This window comes from Pelophylax lessonae, assembly GCF_965119305.1.
Source record: "Pelophylax lessonae genome assembly, chromosome: 5".
NCBI lineage: Eukaryota > Metazoa > Chordata > Amphibia > Anura > Ranidae > Pelophylax > Pelophylax lessonae.
In genome coordinates, this window is record NC_138772.1 from 528,184,958 (window position 1) to 528,199,622 (window position 14,665).

Here is a 14,665-nt window from a genome sequence, read left to right on the forward strand (position 1 = left end):
GCCTCCTTGATATTGTTAGAAGCAAGAAGATCCCCCTGATGCAGGGATGCCACTACTGTGCTAATGGACTCCATTCAGAACTTCTGCACCGGCACAAAATAGTTAAGCGCCTTGAGGTCCAGCATTGGACTCGCCTTGCCCTCCTTCCTGGGGACTGTAAACAGGTTTGAATAAAACCGCTGATAATTTTCCGAATTCGGAACAGGGATAATCACCTCTTGGCTCAGCAAGTCTTGCACTGCCCCAAAGAGACCCTGTAAGCGGTCTGGGGACAGGCGCAAGTTGGAGGGAAAAAACCTTTCCGGAAAGTAAGAACGAAACTCGATCTTGTAGCGTACGTATGACCGTATGACTTAGTGGACCCACTTGTCCTGTAGCAGGGAGGTCCAAGGGTCCAGAAATCAGTGAAGACACCCCCCCCCACATATGGGTGAGGGCGCCCCTTCATGCTGAGGGAGCCTTGTCTGCAGGTCTGGAGAAGCTTGCTCCCAGCTTGCCAGACCATGTTCATTTGGATCCTCCGGAAAAGGCCCTGAAGGGTTTTGATCCCTCGTCTTGAGACCCTAAGGGAAGAAAACACTTCTTATGAACCGAAAAGGATGGACTACGTCTACGACGACGGTCCTTGCCCTTACTAGCCTGTGGAAGAAAAGTACTCTCCCCCACGTGAGACCCTTAATGATGTCATCCAGGGAAGCTCCAAAGAGACGATCCCCTAGGAAGGGGAGATCAGATAATGCCTTCTTAGAAGTCTGGTCCGCAAACCAGCATTTAAGCCAAATAACACGCCTAAGGACCACTGCGGAGACAGAGCCTCGCAATCAGAGGAGCCACATCCAAAGAGGCATCACAGAGAAATTGCAGCCCCTGGACCAACTGGTCTGCCAGCTCAGCAAAGGCAGGGGGAAGCTGCTCCCCCTCCAGGTCCCGGCATAAAAGCTTGGCCCACTTGGTGTGAGTTTGCGACACTAGGGCAATAGTAAAAACCGGCCGAACCAGCCACAGTGTACATATGGTGGACCAAAGCCTCCACCTTTCTGTCAGCCGGGTCCTTAAAGGCCGGGGACTCCTCAACCGGAATCATAGTTGCTTTTTTTAACCTAGAAAATGGATTTGGATGGGTGGCCATCGGCAGCAAGCAAGCTTAGAAACGCGTCACAGCCTAGTGACATCATCTATTCATGACACCGGAGTTTCCCGCTCTCCAAGCCTCGGTTTCGTCTGGTTTGCATTCCAAGCCTCGTCCCCACTCCTGCTCCATCCACTGCTATTGCCGGCATAACGGTGAAGAGGGGACAATGTTTCCGATGGCGGCGCCCACAGGATGACGGACACTCCTACCCTGGAACACCACTTAGATGCGCCTCTTTTCTCTTTTTATTTCCAGCTTTGTTGGAACCTTTGGCTCATTGGTTCATTTGATGGCAGCCCTACATGTTGGACTTTTTTTTATCATGCATAGACTATTATGGACTTTTTCCAAATTGTGCAGCTGATGCGCCTGATTTATGTTTTCTAAACGCAAAGCAACTATGCCATCCGCTCCCCTTTGCTGCCTATTCACAGAAGCCTTTGTATTTTGTAAATGTATTATTGTGTAATATACCAAGGTGTCTGTGATTGGGCAGGAGGAGGGGAGGGGCTCATATAACTCATATGGGAAAGGCTACACAGCTTTTTTATTTGCTGGAATATCCAAAGATACAAACTACACAGCTGGAAGAATGAAATTAACTCCTATAACTGGGAAAACATAAGAGAGAGATTTCAAAAAAGAAAGACCTCCAGCCCCTTCAGTGTTAAACAGTTGTACTGGCTCCTCTCCTGAATTAAAATTAAAGTGTTACTAAACCCACAACAGTAAAACCAGTCTGTATAAGCAGTAAAGCATACTTGTTATACTCACCGTGGAACCTAAGGGGTTAAGCTTCCACAGTGTGTAAAAGGCTGTTTGATCCTGTATGCACAGATCCTCCCTTTCTTCCACTGACTCCAGAGCATGTCCAGGTAAGACAGAGCCTTTGGAGTCAGGCTGCACGTGCTCAGTTTGGTGTGTATTGCCAGAGGGTTTTTTTTTCCCTTAGGAGAGTGCATGTGATCAGCACAGGGCCAATCAGCACTGTCCAGACAGAGGGTCAGGGGTCCTGCAGTCAGTGCTCTATGAAAACACCTCCTACAAGCTTCACCAGGAGCTGATAAAAGTCACAAGACTGCTATATCCTGATGACGAGAAAAGGTATTTAGCATTTTATATTTACTAAAATAATTGCATTCATGTTCTGTGTACTGTGGGACACCAGATACAGTGGGTACGGAAAGTATTCAGACCCCCTTAAATTTTTCACTCTTTGTTATATTGCAGCCATTTGCTAAAATCATTTACGTTCATTCTTCTTCCTCATGAATGTACACATAGCACCCCATACTGACAGAAAAACACAGAATTGTTGACATTGTTGCAGATTTATTAAAAAAGAAAAACTGAAATATCACATGGTCCTAAGTATTCAGACCCTTTGCTCAGTATTTAGTAGAAGCCCCCATTTGATCTAATACAGCCAGGAGTCTTTTTGGGAAAGATGCAAGTCTTTCACACCTGGATTTGGGGATCCTCTGCCATTCCTCCTTGCAGATCCTCTCCAGTTCTGTCAGGTTGGATGGTAAACGTTGGTGGACAGCCATTTTTAGGTCTCTCCAGAGATGCTCAATTGGGTTTAAGTCAGGGCTCTGGCTGGGCCATTCAAGAACAGTCACGGAGTTGTTGTGAAGCCACTCCTTCGTTATTTTAGCTGTGTGCTTAGGGTCATTGTCTTGCTGGAAGGTAAACCTTCGGCCCAGTCTGAGGTCCAGAGAACTCTGGAGAAGGTTTTTGTCCAGGATATCCCTGTACTTGGCCGCATTCATCTTTCCCTTGATTGCAACCAGTCGTCCTGTCCCTGCAGCTGAAAAACACCCCCACAGCATGATGCTGCCACCACCATGCTTCACTGTTGGGACTGTATTGGCAGGTGATGAGCAGTGCCTGTTTTTCTCCACACATACCGCTTAGAATTAAGGCCAAAAAGTTCTATTTTGGTCTCATCAGACCAGAGAATCTTATTTCTCACCATCTTGGAGTCCTTCAGGTGTTTTTTAGCAAACTCCATGCGGGCTTTCATGTGTCTTACACTGAGGAGAGGCTTCCGTCGGGCCACTCTGCCATAAAGCCCCGACTGGTGGAGGCCTGCAGTGATGGTTGACTTTCTACAACTTTCTCCCATCTCCTGACTGCATCTCTGGAGCTCAGCCACAGTGATCTTTGGGTTCTTCTTTACCTCTCTCACCAAGGCTCTTCTCCCCCGATAGCTCAGTTTGGCCGGACGGCCAGTTCTAGGAAGGGTTCTGGTCGTCCCAAACGTCTTCCATTTGAGGATTATGGAGGCCACTGTGCTCTTAGGAACCTTAAGTGCAGCAGAAATCTTTTTGTAACCTTGGCCAGATCTGTGCCTTACCACAATTCTGTCTCTGAGCTCTTCAGGCAGTTCCTTTGACCTCATGATTCTCATTTGCTCTGACATGCATTGTGATCTGGAAGGTCTTATATAGACAGGTGTGTGGCTTTCCTAATCGAGTCCAATCAGTATAATCAAACACAGCTGGACTCAAATGAAGGTGTAGAACCATCTCAAGGATGATCAGAAGAAATGGAAAGCACCTGAGTTAAATATATGAGTGTCACAGCAAAGGGTCTGAATACTTAGGACCATGTGATATTTCAGTTTTTCTTTTTTAATAAATCTGCAACAATGTCAACAATTCTGTGTTTTTCTGTCAGTATGGGGTGCTATGTGTACATTCATGAGGAAGAAGAATGAACTTAAATGATTTTAGCAAATGGCTGCAATATAACAAAGCGTGAAAAATTTAAGGGGGTCTGAATACTTTCCGTACCCACTGTATAGTGACTGCAGAGTCCTGGGTTTACTAACACTTTAATTACTCTGATTTCAGTGAACACTGTGAGCTTCTCACAATGTGCATTAGAAGTGGCAGCAAGTCAGAACCTGCCTGATTTCCTGGCATTTTTTAGCTTTTTCCTCCCCAGCTTGACTGTCCTTGGTCCACCCCTTTCATTCACTGAATTTCAGTTCTTCCAATCATGGAGGCTCAGCATTACATGTGGGCATTACCTAAGGTGGTCTATATGCCTAGAAATGCCCACTCCTCCTGACTGACATCCACTCATCAAGGCATTTTGATATTTGCAAAACTCCTCCCAAGATCCAGCCCACTGCTTGATTCAAGGCTGAGGGCTCTTGAGAGGAGTACTGAAGCAGAGAGCTGTAATATTTTCTTATGTGGTCGTTCCCACCAGCCATGATCTGTCTGCATAGCATAGAGAAGCATAGAAACCCAGGGATGATGTCACTAGGGCTAACAAAGTTTGTACTTAAAGATTTCATTAGCATGTACAGTGAGGGAAAAAAAGTATTTGATCCCTTGCTGATTTTGTACGTTTGCCCACTGACAAAGAAATGATCAGTCTATAATTTTATTGGTAGGTTTATTTTAACAGTGAGAGACGGAAAACCAACAAAAATATCCAGAAAACAAGTTTCAAAAAAGTTATACATTGATTTCATTTTAATGAGTGAAAAAAAGCATTTGATCCCCTATTAATCAGCAAGATTTCACAAGCTGAGATTAGGAGAACTCTCCTAAAGGGAGTGCTCCTAATCCCAGCTTGTTACCTGTATAAAAGTCACCTGTCCACAGAAGCAATCAATCAATCAGATTCCAATCTCTCCACCATGGCCAAGACCAAAGAGCTGTCCTTGAATGTCAGGGACAAGATTGTAGGCCTACACATGGCTGGAATGGTCTACAAGACCATCGCCAAGCAGCTTGGTGAGAGGGTGACAACAGTTGGTGCCATTATTTGTAAAGGGAGAAAAACACAAAAGAACTGTCAATCTCCCTCGGTCTAGGTCTCCATGCAAGATCTAACCTAGTGGAGTTTCAATGATCATGTGAATGGTGAGGAATCAGCCCAGAACTACATGGGAGAATCTGGTCAATGATCTCAAGGCAGCTGGGACCATAGTCACCAAGAACTCAATTGGTAACACACTACACCATGAAGGATTCAAATCCTGCAGTGCCCGCAAAGTCCCCCTGCTCAAGAAAGCACATGTACAGGCCCGTCCGAAGTTTGCTAATAAACATCTGAATGATGAGAACTGGGTGAAAGTGTTGTGGTCAGATGAGACGAAAATCAATAACACCATCCCTTCCATCAAACATGGGGGTGGAAATGTTATACTTTGAGCAAGTTTTTCTGCCTAAGGAGACAGGACAACTTCACTGTACCAAAGGGACGATGGACCGGCCCATGTACCATCAAATCTTGGGTGAGAACCTCCTTCCCTCAGCCAGGGTATTGAAAATGGGTCGTGGAGGGGTATTCCAGCATGACATTGACCCAAAATTCATGACCAAGGCAACAAAGGAGTGGCTCAAGAAGAAGCACATTTAGGTCCTGGAGTGGCCTAGCCAGTCTCCAGACCCTAATTCCATAGAAAATATGTGGAGGGAGCTGAAGGTTCGAGTTACCAAACGAAACCCTAATGACTTGGAGTGGATCCAACTTGCCGAGAACTCCAATCACATCACTTCCAGTGACTGTATATCATGAATAATTGGAGATTTCGAAACTTGGTGTTTTGACAGAACAGGCAGCAGCGTATATACTCCTGTACATGCTATAATGAGTGGAGATTGTTTGTCCGCCCGCTAGTAACCAAAAACATGGCCGCCTCCGAGGCGGGGACAACTGGCGGGTGAATTAACATTGTCCATTCAATATAGCATGTACCGGAGTTTATAGGCTGCCGGTGTTCTGTGAAAACACCAAGTGATCGAAATCTCCAATTATTCCAAGTGTGCATTCACCAGAAGGGACATCATTGGAGTTCTCGACAATTTTGAGTTTTCAGCAGAACACCGGCTCTAGGGCTGAGAACTGAGCAATCAAACACCATCGCTCACTGAGCAAAAAGCTGGTGACTGTTAGTCGCAGGCTCTCTGCTCTGCCCTCCCCCCCCCCCCCCCCACTCACTGGAGCACTGGGCTGTAGAGGGGGCAGGAAGGGCTGGCTCAGCCTCTCAGTGGCTCGCTGAGAGGTTGAGCCGCGTGCCAGTACAGGCATGTGGGTGGATCCCGATCATATAGTCATTATCTTTCCCGAGCCTGGACCCGCTTTGTGATGTCAGCCGAGAGCGGGCTTCAGTCCGTTGTCTGCTGAAAATGAGTGACAGAAGTGCAAAACGGACTGCACTCCTGTGATGCACAGGAGAAGCACAGCCAAACTAGCTTTGACTGTACGTCTCCTTTGACAAAGACTAGCCAGACAAAGGAAAATGGGATGTTTGACTTACTGTAAAATCCATTTCTCTGATGTTAATTGACGGACACAGCTCCTCATCTTCTTAACCATTAGGTTATACTGCCCCCTACAGGAGTAGGACACTAGGCAGAAAAAAAGTCTAGCTACGCCTGTGGGCAGTGCCAGGGGGTATACTCTCTGCTATAGGTACTGAGGTATTTTACGGTAAGTCAAAAATCCCAGAGGGCCCAACAGTATCTGAGAAGGGATCAGGTGGGGAAAATGTGCTCTAAAGACTTAATGAGTCAATAGGGGGACCCCACAAAAAAGGTGTCAAAACACTGCTAAGAGACACCCCCACCGCTCTGGCAGCAAGGCCGCCAGTAACAGAGCACCAATTGATCCTCAGCAGAGAGGGAGAGGACCCCACCAGACTCACCACCCCGCAGAAAACAGGCACCTGCAGCCACCAGGAAAATCTGCACTCCAAGTGCGGAGATCAGGAAATGAAATGATCCAGGAGTCAGTGCCAGGGAATGAGGGACTTCCACCGCCGAAATCACCGCCTAGAGGGCTCCACTGTCATTGCTGCCGCTATTTGCAATGGCAAACCACCGCAAAATGGCCACCGGACTACACCAACATGGCCTTCATGCATTAAGCACACAGGCTATAACAAAATGGCAGCCCTGCGTGGCACCACAGGGACCCAGGAGGGAGCAGGGTCAGTTGAGCTGCTGAGTCACTGTTGGGGGGGGGGGGGGTAAGGGAGTAGGGTGGGGGGGAGCTATGGTTGTTGGTGAAATTTAAACATGACTGCAGTCAGGCTGCACACCTTATGGTTATGGTGTTGTTAACCCTCAGCTCCTCCAAATTTGTAGAGCATTAATAAACAAGAATGGGTGGACATGTGAAGGCATAGTTTGTTATGTAGAAAAAAGGGAGAAAGCCGGCAGTTTGATCATCCGCAAATAGTACATTTATTATCACTGGTAAAGTTCAAAATAATACAAGGGATTACACATTTTGGGGTATAGCCTTATTTGTGGGTATGAATAAGGCCATACATGAAATGCGTAAGCCCTTGTATTACTTTGTACTTCATCTGCTATCATAAATTTGCTAACTACAGAAGATCAAGCTGCCGGCTTTCTCCCTTTTTCTAGGTTACGCTTGGGTGCAAGGATAACACCACAAGCCAGCGCAAAGACTGCTCACCACATCGAGGAATCAGACCAGGTGTCATCTCATTTCATATAGTTTTGTTATGTGGGAACAAGCAAGAGACACTCTGAGAGACTAGAGGTTTTCTTGCTCTAAGTAGACTTGAAAGGCTAAAATTCACAGATTTTTGGATGCCTGGAGAGATTATAGGTGGGTTTGGTTGTTATTAATGAGGCGTATTTCATGTGTTAATCAACTTCTTTGTATACATAATTAAAATCATTAGGACCACCTATACTGGGAAGTTCTCTAGTGATGATGGAGACAAAAATGAGATACCTAATCCAGAAGGTTGGAGGTTTGACATAGGTTAAAAAAAAAAAAGTTGTTGTTTTAACCACTTAAGCCCCGGAGGATTTGGCTGCTCAAAGACCAGGGCCTATTTTGCGAATCGGCACTGCGTGACTTTAACGGACAATTGCGCGGTCGTGCGACGCTGTACCCAAATGAAATTGATGTCCTTTTTTCCCACAAACAGAGCTTTCTTTTGGTGGTATTTGATCACCTGTGCGATTTTTACTTTTTGCGTTATAAACAAAAAAAGAGCAACAATTTTGAAAAAATAACAATATTTTTCACATTTTTTTATATGAAATTCTCAAAAAAAATATAAAAATCAAAATGTTTTAACATTTTAGGCCAATTTGTTTTCTGCTACATATTTTTGGTAAGAAAAATCGCAATAAGCGGATTTTGATTAGTTTGCACAAAAGTTATTGCGTCTACTAACTACGGGAATGATTTATGTAATTTTTATTGTTTTTTTTTAACTAGTAATGGCGGCGATCTGCGATTTTTTTTGCGGAACTGCTACATTTCGGCGGACAGATCGGACCCCTGACTGACATGTTTGACACTTTTGGGGGTACCAGTGACATTACTACAGTAATCAGTGCTATACATATGCACTGTTACTGTAAAAATGACACTGGCAGGGAAGGGGTTAACTTTATTAGTGATCAAGGGGTTAAGTGTGTCTCTAGGGGCGTGATTCTAACTGTCAAGGGGCGTGGCTTGTGATGTAACCACAGAGACATATGATCCTACATAGCAGGATCGTATAGTCTCTGCAGTTACACCAGGGAGAATGACAGACGGCTTTGTTTACATCAGCCGCCTGCCTTTCTCCCTCTCCAGCGGGAGATCGCGAGTGCCCGGCGGCTCCGATGTCTGCTGGCCACTCGCGTGGATGGCAGTGAACGAGCGGGGGTGGGAGCGTGCCTCCGGCGGGGTGCGCTCGCCCCCTATTGGCTCGTGGGCAAGTGACGTACCGGTACGTCACTTTGCCCAGGAGGGGCTGACCGCCACAGTATATGTACTTGCGGCGGTCGGCAAGTGGTTAAAGTGCAAAGGAATGAAAGAATGAATGATATGCATTGAGGAAGCTAAAGGATAAAAGGGATGAATGACGATATGTATTGAGCAAGCTAAAGGATAAAGATCCGGCGGTTGGGACGCACGCTTATCCCAGGCGTGCACCGCGAACGAGGTAGTTGCGGACCCTATGCCATACGGATGCGCTGCATGTTGTTCTTATGTGAGTACATGTCTATTTTGGATTCTAAATAAAAGTTTTTAAAGGCGATTTTGCACTATCGGAGGCTTCTGTTTTTCCCCTTTCTCTTATACCCGGGAACTGTACTGGAGCTCTCTCCCTGATGCTTTAACCCCTATATGTACTGAAGCAAGGAGTGGACAAGAGTGGTAATAGGAAGGATAGGATCGAACCAGGTTGCTGGTGTATGGGAGCGATCCCTGTTATCGACCCGCCATTTACTCCTGTAGGGGTACGGATATCTGGTAAGCACAGGACCCTATGAGAAGGGGAGCACCTTATCTTCCGCCCACTCATTGCACTCCCGGCTACATAGAAAAAAAAGCACCTTATCCCATCTCTTTATGGACTACATATTTTTAGGACTTTTGTACCAGCTCTGATTGCACGATTTGTGGACGATTTTGAGAATATAGTGAACTTGCTTTTTGACTTTTTGAGTTTATATGGTCCTCACCTTCATATTTTATATAGTTTTCGCACGGCTGCACTTATTTATTAGATTTAATACTGTCACCAGTGTGGGATGCACACAGTTTATTCACCTATTTATTCTCATTGCTTATGAGTATGCATTTGCACTTTATCGAATAGATGGTTATGACTATTCGATACGCACTTTATATAGTTTGAATAGTGCATCATATTTATATTTCTTCTAGCACTTCTGCACGCCAACACTTTAAATCACCACTATTTATTATTATTATCTTTTTATGCCTTTATATTTATATTTACATTTATATTTATGTTGATTCTCTAAATGCATACAAGGCAGTGAACACATTTATTTATTTATTTATTTATCGCATTTGCTATAGGATATTAGCACATAGTGTTATTTTTAGACACATACTACACACACATTGTGTTTTTACATTCCTTTATTTATACCAATTTTTTCCACATACATTCTATGTGCATTTACATAGGTTGAACTTGGTTTAGCAGTTTAACCCGGATTTCCCATTAACCTACTCTCTCGGCAGCGCCAATCACTTCCCTTTTGACATATATACTTGACGCTCCCCCATTGGGGGTGCATCTTCTGAAGTGGGCAGCAGCCATTAGTGTCTTATCCATATTTATCTTTTACATATATATTTTTACTATATATTTTCTCCTAAGCGCGGATCTTTTTTCCTTTCTTGGGAGCGTGCCTCCGGCGGCGTGCGCTCGCCCCCTATTGGCTTGTGGGCAAGTGACGTACCGGTACGTCACTTTGCCCAGGAGGGGCTGACCGCCGCAGTATATGTACTACAGTATATGTAGTTATGCGGCGGACGGCAAGTGGTTAAAGTGCAAAGGAATGAAAGAATGAATGATATGCATTGAGGAAGCTAAAGGATAAAAGGGATGAATGATGATATGTATTGAGCAAGCTAAAGGATAAAGATACAAGGATAGTGACCTAGAAAGATTTGAAGTGTCTAAGAGGTTGGAGAAGAAATGTTACATATAGAGGAGAATGTACATGCCATCCTGCCAGAGGGCAAAGCTCTTCATGGACTGTTATGCCATGCAGTAAGCAAATTATTTTGGCATCACTACTAAGCTGCAGATTGTACGGTTTCTACAAGGTTTGCCTGAAGCTGCCCGAAATACAGAGACGACTAAAATCTTGTATCCCATCATGCTGCTTTAGATCTCATTTTCTGGGAATGACCTTTTCCAGTCAAGGTAACGACCCTTATGATTACTTTGTACGGAAGCAAGCAGGCATTTATACAGCAACACTCTGAGAGTTAAAAGGTCTAATTGGACATTACCTGTTTTTTACTTGATTGCATTGGGTCTTTTTGGCTTCAGGTGAAATAGTTTGCTTTTTATGTATCAGCTCTGATGCCTGAAATACACAAAGGAAGAGAATACTTAGCGAAAATGCAGATGCTCAACCGTATACAGAACGCACAACATTTATGGGTTGGTTGGAATTTGAAGAAAGACTGCCTAGGGTCAGAAAATTTCAGAAGGAAACACACTGCCTCATTATCCTAAATTTCACTCTGCTGTAAGCAAGCAAAAACATAAGAGTGTCAAAGCACAATCATGTAGGAGTTATTCTAATTGTGTAAAGGATTTTATCTCATCGTGTTCTGTACAAAGTGACCAGTTCACAAACCTCATAAACCTAACTATAGCCTATTGCTAATTTTATTTCTTCACATAAAATAACTATTTACCCCTGAAAGTCTTTGTTTTACATCAATTGGCACACTATATAGCCAAAGGTTTGTGAACACCTGACTACAGGGGTGTAACTACAGGGGTTGCAATTGCAACTGGACCCCATGCTCCAGGGGGCCCATGCAGCTCCCCTGTACACCTGGATAGGAGGGGCGGCGGGGGCAGCATGTGGAGAAATCACTGTCCTCCTTTTTCCTCCTGTAGCCGCAGGAGGAAAATGGAGGAGATTGGTTCCTCTGTATGCTGCCCCCACCACTCCTCCAATCCAGTTCACTTGTGTTCTGCTGTCTCTGGGCCCCTGTGTGCTCCCCTGGTCCCCCCCCCTACTGTGCCCCCTCCCCTCTCCTGCCGGCTGCTGCAGGGAATGTGTCACAATAGAGAACCAGGGAGGGGTTGGTAAAACTGTAATTTACCAGCTCCTTCCTTTTCTGAATGGACAGAGTCATAGTCAGTCACATTGTAAAAAAATAAAAAATAAAATGATAAAAAATAATACAATTAAAATACCAAAAAATAAAAACTACTGACACCAGTGGGTGAACTTCCAGGATCGCAAAGGTCAACCTTGCAACCGGGCCCTGGCATTCCACAACTGTGGGGAGGCCCCAAGATGGCAGGAAAGGGGCCCACTGCAGAACTTGTGAAAGGGTCCCGCTGCAGACAATGATAAAGGGCCCCATTACAAGAGTAAAGGGCCCCAGGATCAGTGGGAAGAGCCCCAGGCTTGAAGGGAAGGGCCCCAGCCAGGGGTCCGGGGGGCCCTTCATGGTTTCTTGCACCAGGGCCCTGAAGGTTCTAGTTACGCCTCTGATCTACAACTACACTGCCTGGCCAAAAAAAAAAAAAGTTGCCACCTGGAATTAACTAAGCAACTAACTAAACTAAGCATGCAGTAACTCTCCTATTGGATAATTACTGCGTGTGCCCAAAGAATGAGGTCAGCTGAGGACCTGAATATACTGAATGACCAGGTTATTCCATCAATGGATTTTTTCTTCCCTGATGGCACGGGCATACTCCAAGGTGATAATTCAGGATTCATCGGGCTCAAATTGTGAAAGAGTTGTTCAGGGAGCACGAGACATCATTTTCACACATGGAATGGCCACCACAGAGTCCAGAACTTAATCCCATTGGGAATCTTTGGGATGTCCTGGAGAAGGCTTTGGGCAGTGGTCCGACTCTTCCATCATCAATACAAGATCTTGGTGAAAAATGAATGCAACAGTGGACGGAAATAAATCTCGTGGCATTGCAGAAGCTTATCGAAACAATGCTACAGCGAATGCGTGCCTTAATCAAAGCCAGCTAAATATTAGAGTGTGTGACCCTTTTTTTTGGTGGCAACTTTTTTCATTTCAAAAAGTTTTTATTGTTTTTTTAATCAAACAGGCATCAAAGCATAAAGGCAGGTTATAACTTGGATGGAATAGAAAACAAGCAGAAGCCAACAGTAGCATTTTCAGTCAGGTTACATAAGTCAACGATGAAACATAGGCATAAAGCATATCATGCATTATTGGAAAAATTTCAAGGTGCGTGGGCTAATGGGAGTAGGGAAAAGAGGGAAGCAACTGTATTGAAGTCTGACCCCATTTCCCGCATCTGTAACCAAAACATTTGCAAATATAGGGTGAATGGAGAAAATCCCACCACTATCCATCCCTCTGCCAAGTGAACTTGGAGTGCACTAATCTCACGACCAGGCTGAGGCCTCTGAGCACCTAAAAGGTTGCGAAACATTCGGAGACACCCTCCTGGTCCAGCTGAGGGGGGTCCCAGACCGACACCTGGGCACCCCTCCATTCTGCAGAAGTGACTGGTGTGACCTTCAAGGTCCTCCCCTGGGTATATACCATGCGCGTACACATGGGAGGGGGTAGTAGTGGCGGGCCAACCCAACTATGGAGCCAGCAGCAAGTGGCTAAGACATCACAGCAAGAAGACACAACAAGAGGGGGGAAATAAGAAGGGGAAGTTGAAACAGAACTAGTTTAGGAGGTGAGGTAGTAGAAGGAAATAGTCACTGGGGGAGTCCAGGAGTGAGCAGGGAAAGATAAAAACCAAAACCTTGCTACAGCGTAACCTTAAAATGTTGAGCCCATGGCTCCCAAACACTCTCAAATTTGTGTACGCGATCTTTCAGGATCGCAACCATCTTTTCCTGGGCCATAATCCAGGAGATTTTCTTAGTAGCTGCCCTATAGGAAACTGAGGGCCTTTTCCAGGCTTTCGCCAGGGTAAGTTTAGCGCCTAATAGGATAAAGAAAATTAAGGAGAGTGAGTGTTTGGGTACCTTGAGAGAAAAAACATGTAGAGATGCCGCTTGGGGAGTTTGCTCAATCGGAAGATTAGTGACCACTCTGATGAGGTGAAACAATTTATTCCAGAAGGAAGGTATCCTAGGGCACGACCACCAGGTGTGTAATAAGGTGCCCTGGTGGTGGCATCCCCGGAAACATAGTGAGGAGGAACCCGGTACATAGTCGCCAATCTGGCAGGGACCAAATACCAACGTGTCAGGATTTTGACGTTAGTCTCAATGAGGGTAACGTTCATCATCCCTTTGAAGGACCTGTGAAAGATGGCAACTTTTTTTTTGGCCAGGCACTGTATTTGAGTATGTATGTGAGCACCCCTTTAAAATGAGTTCAGGTGGTTTCAGTAAAAGGTATGGTTAATAATCCAGCATAAAAAGATCTTTTAGACAACCGTGCACTTCTAGCAACAATTTAGTGAAGGCATTTTTCTTTTCTAGCATGACTGTTACCCCATGCAAAAAGCCAATTTTATAAAAACATGGTTTGTTGACTTTAGTGTGGAAAAGCTGGAGTGGCCTGCATAGAGTCCCTAACCTCAACCCTACTTAACATATTTGGGATGAATTGGAACACCATCTGCAAGCCAGATCTTCCCATCCAATATCAGTACCTGACCTTACAAATGGACTTTGGGTGAATGGGCAAAAATTCTCACAAACACACTATAAAATCTTGCGGAATAGGGTCACGTCTCCCAAGCAGGTCACCCCCCCCTGGCTGTAGCACACCACTATCTTCAGACACAGCCTGTGTCTCTGAATGGCAGCAACTGCCTTGAGCTATGCTCAGACCTGACTTATAATAATCCTTACCACCTGTTCATTCACACAAGCTTTAGGCAATTAGCAAAGTCTTGGCACAGGACTGAAGGCTCCGTCCCACCCAATACTCTTTGGAGCCTTTAAGCTTCCATCCCCGATCCAGACTTACCAAATCCAGAGAAAACCCAAGACAGTTTTCTTTGCTCTTTGAGAGTCCTGTGTCCATTTTAAACCCATTTATATAGTGGCAGGG

At 45.1% G+C, this 14,665-nt stretch overlaps 1 protein-coding gene across 1 annotated transcript in view; it reads right to left on the reverse strand.

The window, feature by feature from the left end:
* The window catches only part of DNAAF11 (dynein axonemal assembly factor 11), a gene marked incomplete at its 3' end in the record, with an annotated part of 192,955 nt that overhangs the window by 17,752 nt on the left and 160,538 nt on the right, over positions 1-14,665 (reverse strand). Inside the window, exon 11 of the mRNA XM_082259018.1 lies at positions 10,913-10,989. Coding sequence (XP_082115144.1) covers positions 10,913-10,989 — 77 coding nt within the window. The remainder of the gene's footprint in view (positions 1-10,912; positions 10,990-14,665) is intronic.